The sequence below is a fragment of the Phaenicophaeus curvirostris genome, chromosome 12 (assembly GCF_032191515.1).
Source record: "Phaenicophaeus curvirostris isolate KB17595 chromosome 12, BPBGC_Pcur_1.0, whole genome shotgun sequence".
Taxonomy (NCBI): Eukaryota; Metazoa; Chordata; class Aves; order Cuculiformes; family Cuculidae; genus Phaenicophaeus; species Phaenicophaeus curvirostris.
Genome location: NC_091403.1, coordinates 19,415,826 through 19,434,367, shown reverse-complemented (window position 1 = coordinate 19,434,367; position 18,542 = coordinate 19,415,826). Strand labels below are relative to the sequence as shown.

General features: G+C 45.7%; 1 protein-coding gene across 4 annotated transcripts in view; it reads right to left on the bottom strand.

Moving 5' to 3' along the window:
• NPTN (neuroplastin) overlaps positions 1 to 18,542 on the bottom strand; it is a 53,403-nt gene that overhangs the window by 8,071 nt on the left and 26,790 nt on the right. For 2 of the 4 annotated variants that reach the window (XM_069866760.1, XM_069866762.1), the window contains exons 3-6: positions 18,001 to 18,169; positions 13,897 to 13,991; positions 5,037 to 5,170; positions 3,566 to 3,861 (exon numbers count right to left, since the gene is read on the bottom strand). In XM_069866760.1, the coding sequence (XP_069722861.1) occupies positions 3,566 to 3,861; positions 5,037 to 5,170; positions 13,897 to 13,991; positions 18,001 to 18,169 (694 nt within the window). The remainder of the gene's footprint in view (positions 1 to 3,565; positions 3,862 to 5,036; positions 5,171 to 13,896; positions 13,992 to 18,000; positions 18,170 to 18,542) is intronic. The other 2 variants (XM_069866759.1, XM_069866761.1) reach the window with 1 other exon arrangement.

The window sequence follows — 18,542 nt, the reverse complement described above, 5'->3', positions numbered from 1 at the left end:
GGCTTTAAGGTCCCTTCCAACCCAAACCATTCTGTGATTCTATGAGCCATCGTGCTCCACCCTTCACCTTGGGGTGGTTTCCTCTGAGGGGCTGGACACCCTTGAGGAGCTGCCGGTAACTTGTGAAGGCTCCACTGAGCTGGACTATCACCTGGGTGCTGAACGAGGCAAGAGCTTGGCATGGGTACCAGTGTCACCCAGGACGACCTGGGACAAATGCAGCTCAACTGCACCTCATCCTACACAGTCACCAGTCAGACTCTGCTTGGCTGCAGGTGAACTTCTAGACTGCGGATTTAACAGCTCCTTCAGCTCCAGAAGCCCTTTGGCTTTTCTGCACGCAGCCAGAGTTGCCACCTTTAGCATCACTGTCATTCTCCAAAACTTTCTAAGAAGTCCTTAGTGTCCCCAATAAGTCATCGCTGCACCAGGTCTAAGCAGAAACCCTCGCTCCCCAGAGCCTCCTGGCAGGACAGACATTAGCCACTACCTCCAGGGATCTCGAGGGGAAAGCAAGCCTGACGACACGGGGGACGCCCCTGGCCTCTCCCTGTGGGGGGATCTAAGGCCTGACGCACTGCAGAGGGGCCAGAGCTCCAGTGGAAGGCTTGCACCCCAAAACTTGGGCTGTTTAGTGGGAGCAGAACCCTCCCCTGCAACAGGAGGAAGCACCAAACTGGATGAAGGCAAAGGAAATCAAGGGACTAAGGAGAGTCCAGAGTTATTTTCCCATGAGAAGACGGGGAGAGGGGTGATGGTGGGGAATATGAAGGAATCTGCGTCTGAGGGAATAACTGGAATGGTCCAAGGACAAAATTCCCAGCGAGAACAGTCACCAGCGAGGTTACTCCGGTGATGAGGCTGCTGTTTTCTCCTGTTAGCACTAACAGCTCAATTGCCATGACCCCCAGCCTCATGTGAAGGGCTGTCACAAGGAGAACCCCTGTCCTTAAAGCGCAACACAAGACAATGAAGACTAAAAAAACCCCCAATTTGGGAAACCAGCTGATAGTTGAGCGAGATCCCAGCTGTTGTCAACATTCCTATGATGTAACATGGTGTTCAGACCAATACTGGCCTGGGTCACTGGCTCAGCTATGGGCTCACTGACATTACCCGCTGCAGCGTGCGGAGGCCAATGTGGGGTTTTGGAAGCAGAGAGTTTAAATTCCAAACGATAATCACGCCATTGCGTTAGAACATTAACTTTGGCATTTCATAACAATGTATTTACCATAATAAAACTAAGAATAACCTACATAAAATATCCAAGTGTGGGCATCAGCAGACTATCAACAATTTCTCACACCTGCATTTGTAAAATGCCCCTCTCCCAGGGTGTTTCCCATCACGGAAAGGTTCAAATACTGTTACAGAATGTGCAGGAATATCCCAGAGAAAGTGGGACTCAAGGTGGCCGTCAGCTGAGATGATGTTTTGCTGACTGTGTCCATTCAACCAGGGAAACCAAATACACAGAGAGCGACTGCGATATGGATTTTGTCCTTCAAGAAAGTGGACAGAGAGAACACCTGCCCACCACAGAGGAGCATCGCTCTCCGGGACTCAAGCTCAGCTGCCTTTAAAATAACAGCAGACCAAGCAAGTGAATTTAGCAACCTTGGTTATTTGGCTCATCACCTTGGACACCTCCCTCAGGGATGACGAGCCCAGATCGCTCTGGCACCCAGGAGTGGCCAGACCAGCCAGGAAAACTTCAGCTTTTGAAACAAACAGGTACGAAGGTATGAACCCCTCACCTCCAATGTGTGCCTAACTGCGCTAACGTAGTCGCTGTGCTGCAATCAGGTCGGGTCAAAGCCAATTCCCGCTGGGTTAAGCCCATTTGAGGCTGCTCGCAATGCATAGTTCCATATTGAATTACAATCACCAACACCTCGATTCTGCTCCTGTGGCACTTCATCAAATGTAAGTCTGAAGCATGAGGAATTATGAAGAGCCACCAGAGATGAGCTTCTCCCCGTGAATCCAACACCAAGGTTAGGCCTATCTGGTATAGCAATATGGGACAAGCACAAGAGAACACTGAAAACTGGTCTTTCAAATACACATAAAGTTTTCTGGGCTGGTCGAGAGCCACTTTGAGGGCAAACCCCTGCAGTATAAACCCCTTAGCTCTTCTGAAGCTGTTAGTTATGCAGAGGAACATGCACTACACGGTTTAGATGTGCTAGATACACACCCCGCTCTCAATGCATGCTCTATAAGCAGTTAGTAATGCTATTTAAGTGGTGAAGGTCAAAGCCAGTTTCCTCTAGGTATGCACTACTTGAGACATTTTTGATCTGCTAAAGAAGTGATCCAAGCCTCAACCATTCTCAAAGGATGAGCATTTATCATCTTATTCCTTTTAAATCTCTGAAACACAGCTCAGGAACTGTGAAGCTGGCTTTGCCCAAACTTCACAAGCAGATCACTGTTTCCGCATCTGCATTTTCACCCCAAAAGGCAAACGTCATGCTGTGTGGTATCAATCCCTTGCACGGCTCAACCACAACTCGCTGCTGCTCCACAGGCTACAACACAGCTGCCTTTGGACATTATCTGCCATGCCAGAGGGCTCATCCAGCCAAGGAAGACACTAAGATTCAGTGCTCCCTGTGCTGATGCAGCATCTTGCCCTCCATGCACTCTGAAGCGCCTGCTCCATCACTTGGACTGGTCACATTCCTACGGCACGATGGCGTAGCAGCTGCTTCTAAAAGGATTCCTTGCCTAGGTTTTCTTGACAAACACCGTAGTAAGCAGTCAGGAGTCACATTAAAGCCTGTTTCTTGATGTGGTTCTTTCCAATACTCACTTTAGCCTCAAACTGCCCTATCCCCTTCTTTGGAAGAGGAAGATATGCAGGAGAAGCTCAAAGATGCAGCAGTTACTACTTTTTTTGAACACCAAACACAGTTTAACTAATTAGTGCTACCATCAAACCTGACAATAAACTCCTAATCTTTAGAAAATAACACTCAGTGGCTATCAGGATTAGAGCATTTGCAGTGCACTGCTAAATACAAACCTAGTTACACACCAAATTAATAAGCGCTACCCTTACTCTTCTAACACTGAAAACATGTTTTATTTCTGAAGCGCCTCTGTGGCTCCAATCTCTTTAAGTGTAACGTGTCCTTACAAACCCTGCCAAGGGCTCAATCCAGGCGCCACACAGCAAAGGGAGCGCCAGCAGGGATTAGTGTGTTTCTGGCTCTCCCCTGTGCTGCCCTACGCTCCTTAGGGCTGACATGCAGGATTTCTCAGGGCTACTACATAAAAGAGATGGAGGCGCAAGACCCACCTTGTGCATCAAAAGCTTTAAAGGTATTGAAATAAATCCCACCCCATAGTCTGAGATCCTGGGGAAATCCAGCATTAGGACTTCTCACACAGCATGGGACCCTCTGCGCTTGCTGGGCTTAAACCCTGGAGAGTGAGCAGATGAGAAAGGAAAGAGCTCGGAGCCAAGTGAGCTGTGCTGCTGATCCTTCCTGCCACAAAGCCCCGCTCTGTCCTGCTTCCACAAGTTCGCTTTGCCTTCTGTTTCCCTCCTTACAAGCGGCTTTGAGCACACTTACCGTCTGGGACTTCATCCGGCCGCTTCCTTTTCTCATAAATAACTATGATGACAACGAGGATAACGATTTCTGCCAAGATCCCCAAAAAGGGCCAGAGGGGAGCCAGGTGGCTGCGGACACGGAGGATGGTTGTGACTGAGACAGAGCCGACCTGGTTGGTTGCGTTGCACTGGTACTCTCCAGGATCCTCGTTTATCTGTAGGTTTGTGATGCTGAGCTCGGTGTAGTTCTCTTTATTTAAAATAAAGAATCTGCCAGAGGAGTTGTTGATGTCCTGAGAAGAGCAGAAAAGTGAAAGAAGAGAAGAGGAAGAGCTTTAGTAAGTGCTGGTGCCTTTTCATGTCTGTGTCATGGAAACTATAAAAGATGTGAGGGATTCTTGTGAAGAGGCTGGTTCCTTAGGACAACAGACTAACCCACCACCAGGAGAAAGGACACGTTCCCTAGCAGGGGACAAAACGATGTCAACGTAGATGGGAGAGAAAGAAACAACAGTTAAGATTATTCCACGCTGTCTTAGACAGCATTTTGAACTATTTAAGGTATGACGGCCCTAATAAAATTCTGACTTTGCTGGTTTTGAAAGAAACACGCACTGACCACAGATCTGTGGTCCGGGCAGCCTAAGACATTGACTTCAGGAATATTTAAAGAAGCTGGAATTTGAGGCACTACTTCTTCCTACGTTTGATAAAGAGACTTCCAGAGTAGCTTATGTTTTAAGAATTAAAAAGGGATAAAAATTTGAGAACGCGTGGACGTTCCTGAAAGGCAATATTGGATGAATGCATCAAATAACTTGAAACACTTGCACAGCGCTGCCGCTCAAAAACATAAGCTCAGACACGACAGTGAACATTCACCCCATACTATTAAGTTGCTTAATAATTTTTCTTTATTAATCAAATCGCTCCCTCTCTGGCAGATCATACAGCAACGTAACATCAAGTGGGCTGAGGATTTAGCAATCTCCAGCTTCTCTTCTGCTCCAATTGCTGGTCAAGTTGTTTGGCTTGCCAGATCAGTTGCCTCACAGAAAAAGTATGATCAGTTAAATCCTAACTGGTACCGCTGCTCATATTCAGTCTTGTGAACTCAACCAGTAAATCCTGACAATAGTTTGAGAAATATCTAACCAAGTGCATTTTTAAGCCACGTTTCATAACTCACGTTTTGCAACCTGTAGCAGACACCACAAACATATCTTTCTGGAGTTCATTCTTTGCCCAGCAGCAATGCAATGAGCAGCTCTGTACGGACACCAACAGCCAACACCTACTTAACACTCACTGCCACTGAAAAACATCAGCTTCACTGTGACTTTTGAGGAGCTGCATTTTCAGACGCCGTAAGGCACCCTAATTAACATAATCCTAAACCCATGTGCTCGTTTCCTCCCTGACTGGGGTTCTGGCAGGCTCACCCACATCCCACACCCGGTTTCCTTACCTCGAATACTCCGTTGACCTTCTTGCGCCACACCCACTCGGGATGCGGGAAGCCCACAGACTTGCAGTACATGAGTGCCTCCTGCCCCTCGTTTTTATTTTCACTCCGCTTGTGGCCAGTGATGTCGGGAATAGCTACGGAACAAACCAGAAACCTCTGTGTTTACAGGCAGCTCCTTGCAGAGGGAATTATTGCAAGCTCTGAATTTCAACAGAGAATAAGCGACAGGCTCTCTGGAAGCTACTGCCCTTCCCATCTCAGAGCAGGAAAACTGCGATCCCCATGTCTCTCCAAGCAACATCTCAACCAAAGATCTGTAAGAATGTCCTTCAAGCTTGGCTTACCAGACAAACGGAGGGACAAGGGAGAAATTAAAGCATCACACTTGAGTTACCAACTGCAAACCTGTAAAACTAAGGTGGCCCAGTTGTTCCTCAGTGCAGGAAGCTGGGAAACACCAATGCCTCCCTCCTCGCTGCTCAAGAGGTCCCTGTGGCTCTGCGATACCTTCAGCTTTGAAACAGCTGTCGGAGATTCTGGTTACAGCTTGCCCATCGCATCAGGACTCGGAATCGATACTGTCTTAACATGAATTTCTGACAGCTGAATCAAGGTGTTCTTCCTTGCAGCAAGATCTTAGATTTGGTCCATGAACACTCCGTGACTTGTCACACTTTACGCTTGTTATGCCTTACAGCGACACTGCTCCTGGGTATCTTCAACGCAGCAGAAGTCAAAATCCCTCCAGCACAGATCATTTCATTCATTCGACCCACAAATATGTGCATTCTACAAAGCGCTGCAGGTGAAGCAGGGCAACCACAAGCAAAACACAGCCCTGAATATCAGGAAAGGGTCCTGTGAATTCATTTGTCTATAAATAATGTCAGCACTGACTGCCACATTTGACACACCAGCCCGCTGCAGCCTAAGACCTCACGAGAGATTACGCTGGATCAATGGGCTGCCCGAGCTGAACCTTCGCTTAAGCAGATGGCTTTGGTGCCGTACTGACCACCTTTAAAGCCCATTCGCTTTCTAGCTTGCTAATTATGTCACACGTGGCCTGCTGTGTGATTGCAGGATGCTGATCTGTTAATCCAGCCAAAGTCCAATCTGAGTGCTCGGGGAAAGACCCCCAGGCACCAGAATTTACTATAGGATCTGCTCCAGGAACGTTTCCTTTACCACTAGCAGATCCTACAGACAGGAACAGAGAGGGAGCACGGGTTTGTGGTAGCTTAGCTGCAGCTGCAAGAATGAAGTCGAATTTCAGCTTGTCGTCAGTCACAGCGAACAAAAACCCAGCAAAACACCTTGCGCAAGCAGATCATGTCAGCTGAACCTGCTCCTCCCCAAAATTACATCACAACTCTCTGAGAAAACGTTTGGCAAGTTTAAGTACTAAGGGAATTATCGTAATTCAAAGGCAAGGGCTTTTGAAATGCGGAACACATCCCGCATCTTATTCCTGCAAGGTCCTTTTTGGACAGTAATGCAGCTGGTGGATAATGTTGTTAGAGGCAGAATTACAATAAGCTTCTGAACAACAGAACAGTCACGGTTGTAAGAACAGTTAAGCTACAGCATTCCTTAGTGCGTGAGTATCTGCCTGAAACGGCTCCACTAGGAGAGGCTCATCAGCCCAGGCTTTTCTCAAAAGGCCTATGTAAATCTAAATGGGATTTCCAACACCCAGGAGCTTGACAGGAGCTCGGACCCTGTGCCAGGTAAAGAAACACGGCTCGCTGTTTCCAGAATCATCAACTCATAGCTGCATTTTCTAATGGGTGTTTTACTCCAACTCAGCAACAGGCAGAGCTGTCGGCACGCGCTGCCGGACGCTGCTGCTGTGTTGCAAAGGCCACCTCCTCGGCAGAGATGCTGCCTGCCAGAAATTAAAACTACCTCCAGGACTGCCAGTAGGACCCCTAAGGCAGTGATGCCATTTTAAAACAGTCTAATGTGTTAAAGATCCTCTTTTTTAAGTAAATATCTTTTCAGCGAGGAGCTGACAAAAGCTCATTACAGAAGAAAAATGCTATGATTGTACCATCCCATAAGGAAGGAGGTGAAGGAAGGACTTGATCCAAGTCTGAAAGGATCCACGCAGGCATGCAATGGATTTGCTAACGAACTTCAATACACGTGATTGTACAGCAAAACCCGTGGATCAAGCTAGACAAACTCCAACCAGGTGCAAGTTGATGCTAACCGCACCAGGATACATGTTTTAAGAACAAGCTGCCAGTGGTTTTATTTATCTGCAAAAAACCTGACACCTAAAATGTGTCTTTACACATCAAACATGAAAATACTTTGAGAGACAGAGCTATGAACTGAATGAAGATTCCAGATCGTAACAATCCTCTGGCCTTGTGCAAAAAGCAGCCGCCAGGCACAGAAACTGAAGCGAGCTGGGAAGGAAAGAGTGCTGCATGCTGCCAAGTCATTGCAGAGCACCTGTGCCTCCAAGGGCAGGAATACTTGGAGGAAATTAAGCTTTCAAGTGGCAGGTCTCAAAGAATAAAATAAATCAGCTTTAAAATCCGAGTGTGCTGCGTTACATCTTCAGGATATTAAGCATCAGTGGGCACCTGCAACGTCCTTCCAAAGCCCTGCCTGCAGAGGAGTGTAGCATCTATTCCAACAGATGGCAGTTCAGCAAGAAGCGAATCCTATCTTGTCAACCACAGAAAGGCATCATCTCCTCCTTGCTAGGTGGAGAGAGCCTTCAGCAGGAGCTAGGGGAGCCCAGTGATTTCCCTGAGGTTTTTGCTTACTTGAGGATGACGTGCAGAGATCACATCCAGCCTAAGGAAAACAAAAGGCCAGCAGCAGCAGAGCCCAGGTGACAGACTTCAGGAGGCAAGGCTCATCCCAAACCTGGGACTAAAGGGCTCTCAAAAGCAACTGCAAATTACCCCCATTAGGAAAAGAAGAAATAGGATTCATCAGCTTAAAGCTGAAGCCCCACAGTGTCTCCATCTGTCAGCAGAGAGCGAGGCACAGCAGAGCCTTGCGGGGAGCAGGGTGCACTAAGCAGCGCTCCGCAGCCAGCCCACTTCTCTATCAGGTTACTACTGCTGATGGATAAAGAAAGAGGGAGAGCTTTTTAGGCCACTTGAACTTCTACTCAGGGTGACCCAGTGCTCTCCTGCAGCCCAGGGATAATTCTATTTCTTTCAGAAGAGGACATCTTCGCTGGTTTACTCCGAAGAGAGCATTCAGTGACAAGAACGGATCCTTGCTGGGCACGGTTATGCGGCAGCCGTTTCCAGCTCTCCCAGGACAGAGACTATTTCTGTTCACGGTCTGAAGGGAGCTCTACATGCAATATTAATATTTCAGGGCATCTGATGTCAGCCAGTTTCAAGCCACGGCTGAGATACTAATCCAGTACTTATTCTACCCAAACTGCGTGACTAATGGCGTTCTACTGTACAAACTACAATTAAAACATCGCTGCAACTGACCTCAATCACAGATTTAGCACAGAGCAATGTTTCCCTGTGAAGCTTTTCAAGTCAGGATTGCTCTCACACGGTTCTGCTCCAGTGCAGTAACAGATAAAACACAGAACGAAGCAGGGTTCGTTCAGAAAGGATTTAGATCTCACTTCAGCTTTTAAGCAGCAGACCCGACATCTCTGTTCAGACACAGCTGGCTGTAGAGACAGGGACACAACGCGCTCTGTCAGCTCCGACATCCACCAAACCAGGACAACGCCACTGATAACAGCAAGCAGCGCTTTTATTCTCACACTGTGAAACAGGAAAACAAAATACCCAAAGTCTGTTTGAAGCAGGCAATGAAAGGCAAAAAGAGGCAGGGTTGGTTTACATTAATTTCTACTAAAAATAATCTAAACACAGGTTTAAGCATTCTTGTCACAAGAGCGAACTTGTGAAAAGCATCATTCTAGTGGTGGTTTTTAACTGAATCACAACAGAAAGGCGCTTTGTGTAAACACGGGGCCTTTAGGCCTCAAGACTCCAACGAGCACAAAACGGACTGTGCATCCAGTGCCGTCTGAATGGACTGCTCTGAACACAGCCCCGAAAATAGCTGGTTTTGACTTGTTACAGGGCATGCAGTGTAATTTCTCAACATACAGGAGGTATTCAGCCCTTAATTCCCAGGTATTTTCAAGATACTTTAAGAGAATGACTAAAAGAAAAGGAGATCTAATATGCAGAACACCTCCAAACCATGTCCCAGTTAAAAAAACCCTACAAGTTTTCCCATTAAAAGACAAAATTAAAGCAAGGGCAAAAGCGCCTAAAAATATTCTTGCATGTAAAAACTATTTTATGCCTATGGGTGACCTAGTAAAAGTGCTCTGGAAGATTTATTTTTCTGCATTATAATTCTAATCCATGTCTACCTTCATAGCTGGGCGGAGAGCTGGAACACCAAAGGTATCGCAAGAAGGGAGAACGTGACCTCCACCTTCTGAGTAACACTTAGGATCACTCCAAGATGCAGTCGTGCTAAGAGAGTGTCTGATTTCTTCATGTATTCATTGTGAAACACTATGGAGATTTTGTTAAACAGGCTGTAGTCAAGGAACCAAGATCTCTCAAAGCTGCTGCAATAACCACTCATTTTCCAGCACATTGCTTGGGCTGAAGCCAGAGGGAAAGGGCAAGAGTAACATTCAGGGTGCAGGTTCGAGGTGTGAACCAAGAGCCTCTGGCTCACCTGGAGTTAGGGGGTAAAGAAGCATTCTGATCGTGGTTTTATGTCTCAGAAGCAGGGAACAGGACAGGTCTGAGCACTTGTTATTGGGGAATCAACAGCAACTGTGGAAGATAGAAGAGGAAGGTGAAAACAAGCAAGGGAGGAAGTCAGGAGAATCCTGTCAATGAGATAACGGCAGAAGGGCCTTACGGGAAGGGACACAAAAAAGCTCTGCCTCTCCAGGCACATGGAAAGGGAGCCTTTGGTGGGAAGGCAAGGCAGGGAGAACGGATGCCCTCCATCAATCATGCCACATGCATCAACGTCATTCTTGATGCGTCGTGATCCCAGGCAGCCAGAGGAAACCATGAGTGCATTCTTCCCCATCTGGTTCTCAGCTGCTGCTCTCAGCCCCAGACTACAGCCCATGGAGCATCAAAAGACGCTAAGACAAACTCGTTTCCTCCCCTTCCTCCCAAGATCTTGATAAGAGCAGAAAGATTACAGAGACTGAAGTCTTCAGAGGTGCTTTTTTTTCCTTTAAATCTTCAAGTTTTCAGAGCTCTGGCACCTACCACCACTGGCAAAAGCACTGCAGGTATTTCCACTGGGTGGCAATACCGTAATCAAAAAATCCCTCCTTCCAGGCAGCGAGCAGAGAACGTGCTGCATCTTGGCTGTGCTTGGCAGAACCAGCTGCTCACCTACAACTTCACAACCAAGGGGTGAAGATCCCTATTCCAAGGCAGAATCTTCCCAGTGTCAGCATTTACGTGATAGTCAGTTGTTCCAGGCTTAGAGCTGCACTCACCTAGCAGGTCTGAGATAACCTGAGCAAGAATACTCGAAGTCTCCACCAGACTCTTCATCCGAATGCTCAACTCTGGCCATTCCTGGGAACTCCGAGACTGACATTAAAACCTGGTATTTCCAACCGCTGTCACACTAGCGGTGCCCTAGCAATCTCTTTATCCAAAAAAATCTGCTTTAAATATGCAAGCACACCCAGCAATTCTAACAGTGATGCTAGTGTTTCTGCATTTTCATGGAAGGAATCGGGAAGATAAGAGGCAGCATTACATAAAAGGCAAGTGGCACTGGTGTACCCTGGCTTACATCTGCTGCCAGGCATTTCTTAAATTTGTTCACAAGTTGTCAGAAAGTCACTATTTTGGTCCACGAGCACTTTCATATTCAGAACCACGTTTTCCATGTGCATCAGCAGTTAAAAAATGCAATATAATTACAGTTAGCAATTAAATTTATGTACAATTGCTTATCCACCACCACCATGAGAGGCCACACGTGCAGGTAAGCATTAAATAACAACATCTGCGTGGTCAAACAAGGTTCATGCATCACTGAGGCATGACATATGCCTGGGTTAACAATTAGGTAACGTTTCCACGCATGAAGTAGAATCAAAAAGACATTTGCCTTGAGAACCAGAACAGCTTTGGCTGAACACAGAATATTTAGACCAAGCTGCAGGAATCAGAGAATGCCTTTGTTCACAAAGTGGAAAAAACCTATGTATTCTTTGCAACTAGCACAGGTATTACTCAGAGACATTTACATCCAAGAAAATCAGTGTGATAACACACAAGGATTGCTGTGTGGCTCTTCCAGAAGCAGTAACTTAAATGAGCACTCTCTGATCAGAACGAATTTATGTGCAGCGCTAGGACTGCAAGGAGACCGCAAAGTTCTCCTTCAATGCGGTCCCCAATTATTAACACACAGGTTTCCGAGGAACAGAACTTAGGAAACCATCTTTTCAGTTCAAAAGTGTACAAATGTTCTGATCTCCAGTTTTCTTAGCAGAAGACTTGCCAGAGTACTCCCACTCCAGACAGCCCTGGTACTTCTCTCTGCCCAGGAGGAATTTGAGGCCCATCAGTCACTCCTGTGATTCTGTACAGAGCAGCCAAAGAATAAGGCTACCAAGTGCTGGAATAGTGATTGCTGAGCAAGCTGCAGCTGTAACACCTTCCCAGAGTGGTACCGGAGTCATTAACTTTCAGCTGATGACAGCTCATTTGTATTTATATATAAATTACCGTGAAAAGTTGTTAGTAGGATTAATTATCATTCTCCCTCTGCTCCTCGTGCCAGTACTGCAATCAGATATATTGGCTTTTCTTTCTACAATGTTAAATCCTACGTCCCGGTAAACGTCTCTGCCAAGTTCTTCTGGCGGCCCCGCCTGGCACCGGACAGCAGAGAAGCCCCGAGCCAAACGTTGCTAAAAGGTCTTTTGAGAGATTTATATAAAGCTGAAAAACGTCTCCATCTATTATCAGTGTTAAATTTCCTGTCTCTGGAAGCGGTTTGTCACCCACAGCAGCCCAGAGAAGGCAGAAAAGACTTAAGATAATATTAGAAGGTTTAGCAGTAAGAGGGTAAAAGCAGAGTGCAAAAAAATCCCCTCAACAGAACCCCCTGTACCCACATGCATCAAACACCTAGAGACGAGCTCACCAGAAGCAAAACCCAAGGCTGAACTCAACAGGCTGCCAGCAAGGCATTGTTTACTTTTAGAGGTGCACTCATCAGGTTTCAATCAGAGCCCATTCTTACTTGTTCACACACTGCACATCTCTCAGCTGGGCATACAGCAAGCGCTAGGGCATTAACAAGAGCACTTATTTTAGATTTCCTTTTTCCTTGCAGAGGAACCAGAGGTGGTTGAACATTGGGGATATTTTGATAGGCTGTTTTATGCAAGATCATTGGAAAAACGCTTTTCAGATCCACACAGGAAATCAGCAAGCTTTTCTTGGGACGGTATCAGTCAGAATGCTTATTTATACGGCAATATTTCTCTTCCCCAGGGAAACTGTATGGTTCAAAAGACACTGTTCTCTGGAGCGAAAAGATGGCACTCGGAATAACACCGTACATTTGTCATTTCAGACAGGCTGCTGCATTACTCCCACTTCCTCACTTTGCATTCAAGAACCTGATCGTGCAGTGAGGCACCAGAAATCCCCAGCACAGAAGCCAGCGCTCAGCTTTTGCTGCAGATCCGCGGCAGCTAATTTAAAGAGCAGCGATCACAATACAGATCAGGAGAGGCTGCGTCACTGGTGCAGGGATGATAAGAAATAGTGTGAAGCAGCCTCCTTCCCATTTGCTATTTTCAAATGCCAGCAGAGGAAGCTCTATGTTTGAGTTGGGGGTGTAAGAAGATGATAAGAAATGCTAGCTTAGATTTCAAGCAGGCTTGCAGTGCACCTTCATAAAACAAGTATCAGGATGGTCCCACATAAGCTGGTTGCAAGATTTTTAACACATTTTTACATGCATTTACATGTCTTGGACTGAGGAAGCTGCCACAATGCATAAACTCCATCATACTGCAGCACACGAGGGGCAAATCACAGCTGCTGCAGAGCAGCGGGCTGGGAATTTCCAGTTATTCATGAACAGACTGTACTATGGCAGCAGTTTAACCCTATATAAACACCATCACCTCTGCATTACCTCTATCTAAGTGTAACAGAAACACTGTTCCTTTGTTCAACAACTGCATTAAAACGCAGTGCAAACCTTTACATTTTGCAGTTTCTATCCATGATTTTAGGTTCCAAAGATGGCAGAAGACTACTAATTCGCACAAGACAGAAAAAGGTGCATGAGAGTAAAACCTCCCTATCTTGAACAGAGCATCTGTCCTAACTGGAACCCATGCAACATCCTGCAAACAAAAAACTGGTCCCAAGCTGCTACAGGTAAGATGCTGGTCCTTACCTTTTTCCTACTTAGAACAGACAAATTCAAAGCACACTGAATACATTCTGATGGCCCCATTTACTGTGGAACATGGAGGAAATGGCTGTCTTTGCATGAGCACAAACAGTCTGCAGCAATTGCTATCCCACTGGACGCCCAGATTTTCCAGAGGAACACAGTGTGGGCATTAGAGGGTGTTTCAGCATCCCTGTGTGGTGGACCACAAACACAGCAGTCGTACTCCCATATCCATGAGATCTTTCACCTACGACTGCAGGCAAGACTTTCCCTTGAAATTATAACCAAGGCTCAGCCAGAGACTCTATATCACAAGGAAAGGCGTCTTGTTAGCTCTCTTGTAGGGACACCAAGCGAAATGGTAGAGGCAGTGAGCGCACTTCACCTTCAGGGATAGGAAACAAAATGAAACAAAAAAGAGTACCTCTCACTTCTATAGTGGCGTTGGCTATAGGAGAGTTTGAAAACACAAACACGCACAAGTATTCCCCTGACTCTTCTGCTCTGGGCTTCAAAATCCTGCAGACAGGGAGAGAACACATGAGTCGTGTTAAGTACGGTGTTAGCAACAAAAATGAGCAGGCTAGGAATTTATCCCTCCCCCCCTTTAAATTTTAACTGAATTTCACAGCTATTTCTTGTTATTCAAGGTATGTTGTACAGAGGTACCTGCTTTACACAAGGGAAGCTGTTTGTCTACAGAAAGGGTGAGCTCTAGTCTGGAAAGTCAGTGCCAATTCAGCTGGAGAAGCTGCATTTAGTTGGCAAGCAAAGGAGGAGCCTGACACCTGGTAATTCTGCACTATGGTCAGTTTGATGCACAGCAGCCTCAAGTCAGCAGCCCTCGGGGCAGATATCGCCTCCCACTGAGGGAGCAACAGGATTCGCATGCACTATCTGCACTGAAAAATCACACGTGGCCAGTGGGAAAGCCACAGCTTACGACCGAGGCTGCCACTGCCATCTCATAAGCTGCTCTTTGTTCGTAACAGCCATGGGACTGAGCCGTTAATGGTTTTCTAATTCAGGCTGGGTCTGGAAAAACTGCAAAAGCTGGTTAACTCACGAAGGAAGACGCCACCCAGGAATCCACTGCCAGTTAAAGACAGGGAAGACCAATACAGTAACAACTAGCACAAGGAAAAACAAATGCAAGCCAGCCAAGGAGAAAATCAGAGCAACAACAAATGCAAAAATTAAAACAAAAAAAATCAAGCTAGTTTACCCTTGAGGTGGTGCAAACCTCAAGTCCACCAGCTTTTGCTGCCCTTCAAAAAGCACAGGGTACGGCAGAGTTCTCACTCCTCCCTTTACTGAAAGGCCCCTTGGCGTTCTTTTTTTATTATTAATTTTTATAAAAAGACAGTATATAAACAGCATGAAGATGACCAGAAAACCTGCAGAACAGCACTGTAATAAATAATGTAATTACACATGGAAACTCCTTAGGCACATGGAAAAAAACTGTATAGTTTTATCACAATACTTTGACACAAGTTTCCACAGCACTCACTTTCCAGAGTCACTGGTGAAAGTCTAGGCTCCGTTGTAAAGTTAATGGATATTTCAGATAAGCAACAACACACCCACTTTTCAGAGTTCAAATCAAAGATTATCCTAGCGGCAGGAGAAACGATCATTCAGCAGCATCAAACATCGCAGTGACGACTGTTGTTTGCGCTGCAGGCAGGTGAAGCGTCCGAGGAAGCACTCAGCGACCCTGGATGCTGCTGGCAGGGGCAGCAAATGTGTGTCCCTCACCCAGCTGAGACAGGAACCCACACAACTGCTTCCACCACTGAGCTGCCCTCAGACTCTGCAACAGCGAGGCAGGGCAGGGAACACCTGGTGTTTAGGGCCTTAATAGTTAAGAAGTCATATTTGTGGTTTTATCCACTATATTCAATGCTCAACAAGCAAGAAAATAGGAAGATGATGCATTCTCACAGTTCTACATAAGCTTCTTTTTAAAGTGTGAGACTGGCAGCCTCTACTGCAGTGTTATCAACATAGATCATTAAAGTGAGTACAAACTGATACAGCTGCAAAGCGTTAAAGACAGATGAGCACCTCAAACAAGTCTGTTCAGCCAACATCTCCCTCCACTCCTGGGGTTTTAGGAAGAGCTGAGCTTTTTGAGATGGAGATTTCTCAGCAGATGCAAAAACCCCTTTTTCTTCAATTTATCTCAGTTAAACTGTAACCCAGCTCAGAATTAACTGACAGGGAATTGGGAAAGCAGTCATCACTTTGTTCCTCTAAGCTATGATCGCAGCCTAGGGACGGGTTACTGGAATCGAAGCACAGGGGTGCCAGAACCTCTTCCGAGCACTGACTGCTTGTACAAGAATATGCTAACAATAATTATTGGCCATTTTTAATTAAAATGGTGAACTGCAAAGCTATTCTGAGCTTTCTGACTACAGCTGCCTTCCAGCACGAGCAAGCTACGCCAAGTTTGAATGAAGATTTAGGAAAGACATTTTTGATCTCTAACATTGTATGAAGAAGGATTTTAAGGCAAGTACTTTAACTTAGAAATTCTGAAGCTTTCTGAATGGTAAACACCACTGACTTTCAATAACCTAGAGCAAAACATCACATCTTAATGACTTTAACTTAATGACATTGCTTGCATGAATGTGGCATTTCTGGACACAAAAGAAATAAGTAACCAAATCAAACTAGAAGTTAATGAACAGATTAAATGCAGTGTGACCACATGCAATGAAGAAGTGCCACAGAAAGCCTGAAACCACAATATACAGCAAAGCAGCTCACAAATAAGAAGACTTTGAGGGGCAGCATGCTCTACCAAGGCTTCACTCACTGGGAAGGAAGCGTCTTACAGCCTGGCCACCCGACTTCTGCCTTCTCCGGGAAGATAAAACTGAAGTAAACTTTAATTCTTCCTTTACAGAGGAATTTGGTAGGAAAAGTTCTCCCTACCTTGGAATGGATTACAGAGAGGTCAGCCTCAAGACTTAGCTTCCTGAATAATAATGCGTGATTTTCAATGACCACAATGCAATTTGCCTTTTGTACCACTCAAGCTGGTGCTTTTGGATAAGCCCACTCATCAAGTTAACTGCTAGATAAGAAAGCAGAGCCTTTAAAATTCAGCCCCAGTGTGAAACATCACACTGAGAAAATACCAGGATGCAGTTATGGATCTAAATGGGACTATCTTTTTAACTACAAAACTGAACAGATAATACGAAGTGAGCTAAATTGAAAAACAGAAGGAAAAATTTGAACACATGTTTATCAGAATCAAGCACAACTTCCACAATAATCCTGTGGGTGAAGGGCTGCTTTGCTAAGGCAATAAAACCCTGGAGTATTTCTCTGTCCTGTGCCAGGAGGCAACGCGAATATTATAAAGAGCCCACAATCCTCTGCTGGAGACTGAGAAAAGACAGTTGGGTGTGTAGACATATTTCCTTTCTGTAGTGTACAGAGAAGGAAGAGCAAACCAGATGCACTGTAATACAGAGGGCCTCAACCAGACATAAGCATTTGTTTCTGGTGTAACAGCTGACTACTGGGTCAGAAGTGGTCTAATGGCACCAAAAAATGAGTAACCAGCAGTGCTTAAAACGCATCTGAAGGGCTGTGCTCTTTCTTAGCCTAACACTGAACAGTGTTTGCTACCCACACTGGCTTCAAGTGAAGAAAACAGAAGGAAAACAAAAAGAGTAAGAAAGTCATGCTTACAAAACAGTGATGGGATCACTGAGTAACCTTCATGTGCCCCTCAACTCCAAGGCAAAAAGGCCCCATGTCAGGCATACAGGAACACTCAAAGGATTTCTGCTGGATGCACACTACAGCGAAATGTAAGAGGTGGCTGTACCCTTTGATGGAAGGCAGAGAGAAAGCTACAGCATGCACACAGAGAACAGATTAATGCTAAAATGTGGATGCATGAGAAAAAAGAAGCACAAGCGATACAGCTGTACTGCTTTAATCAAGATTTGGTATCGTACCATAGTAGTGGTCTGACAATAAGTAACGACTCCGAGAATGTTGTCATCTTCCAAGGCCAGAGAACTGCGACAAACCCAATGCCAACAGTGATCTATACACTGCATTTCTCCGCACGACAGAGATACACAACTGCAGATCCATCTTCATGGAGATATAAGCAGGACAGAGCCTGCACAATGCACTCAGTGGAAAAGAAAATAAGGCTGTATGTCTGTGCCTTTATCCACACATCAGGTATACTCCAGAGAAGAACTAGATGAGTTTAGATTAAGAGAGATGTTTACAATATATATGTCTGTGCTGACATTATGTTTACAAGGGCCAGCTGGGACAGATGTAGACAACCACCTTTCCAGAATCATTCCTCTATTCGCAAGTGGAGCCTCTCATGCAGATCAACTCCATTTGTCTGACCACTATGAAGGTGAAGGCAGGAACCTTAGACTCCCAGCACCCCATTCCCTATCCCAAAGCTGTAGGACTACCATGGTCTGTCAAGTCTCCAGCGTAGCATGGAGATTATTCCCAAAAGCCTTACTTGTATTCTGTAGTGTTTGAAGATTTTCTAGTGCCAGGGATCTCCTCTCCGTTCTTCACCCAGTAGCTGGCAGAGAGGGGGCTGGGACTTGTGGTGAGGTTACACTGCAATGTGACGGCCGAATCATACCGCTGAATGACTACATCCTCGCTGGCATTGATCCTGGGCTCTGAAACAAAGGACACGTCAAATAGCAACAAATCTTCACTGGCAACTGTACCACACTAGCCTAAAACTCCAAAGGGGGATCAGGAAGGGAAAAAGACTACACAAGGAACAGCACTGCACTAAGTTGGGAGACACTGAGAAAGTCACAACACAACACTAGCGAAGGCAGCACCTTACGGACCAGCACCCCTATGTAGAAAAAAGAGAATTGTTAAGTTTAGATTGTTTATTTTAACATTTAACATCACTACAAATTTCTATGCAACACCACTCATTTCTCACACACTACTGACCGTGCCAGGGGAGGATGCGTGCCCTGTGACTGGATATAACAGACTAGCCAGTCCTTGCAGACAACTTCTTTCTGGCTATTC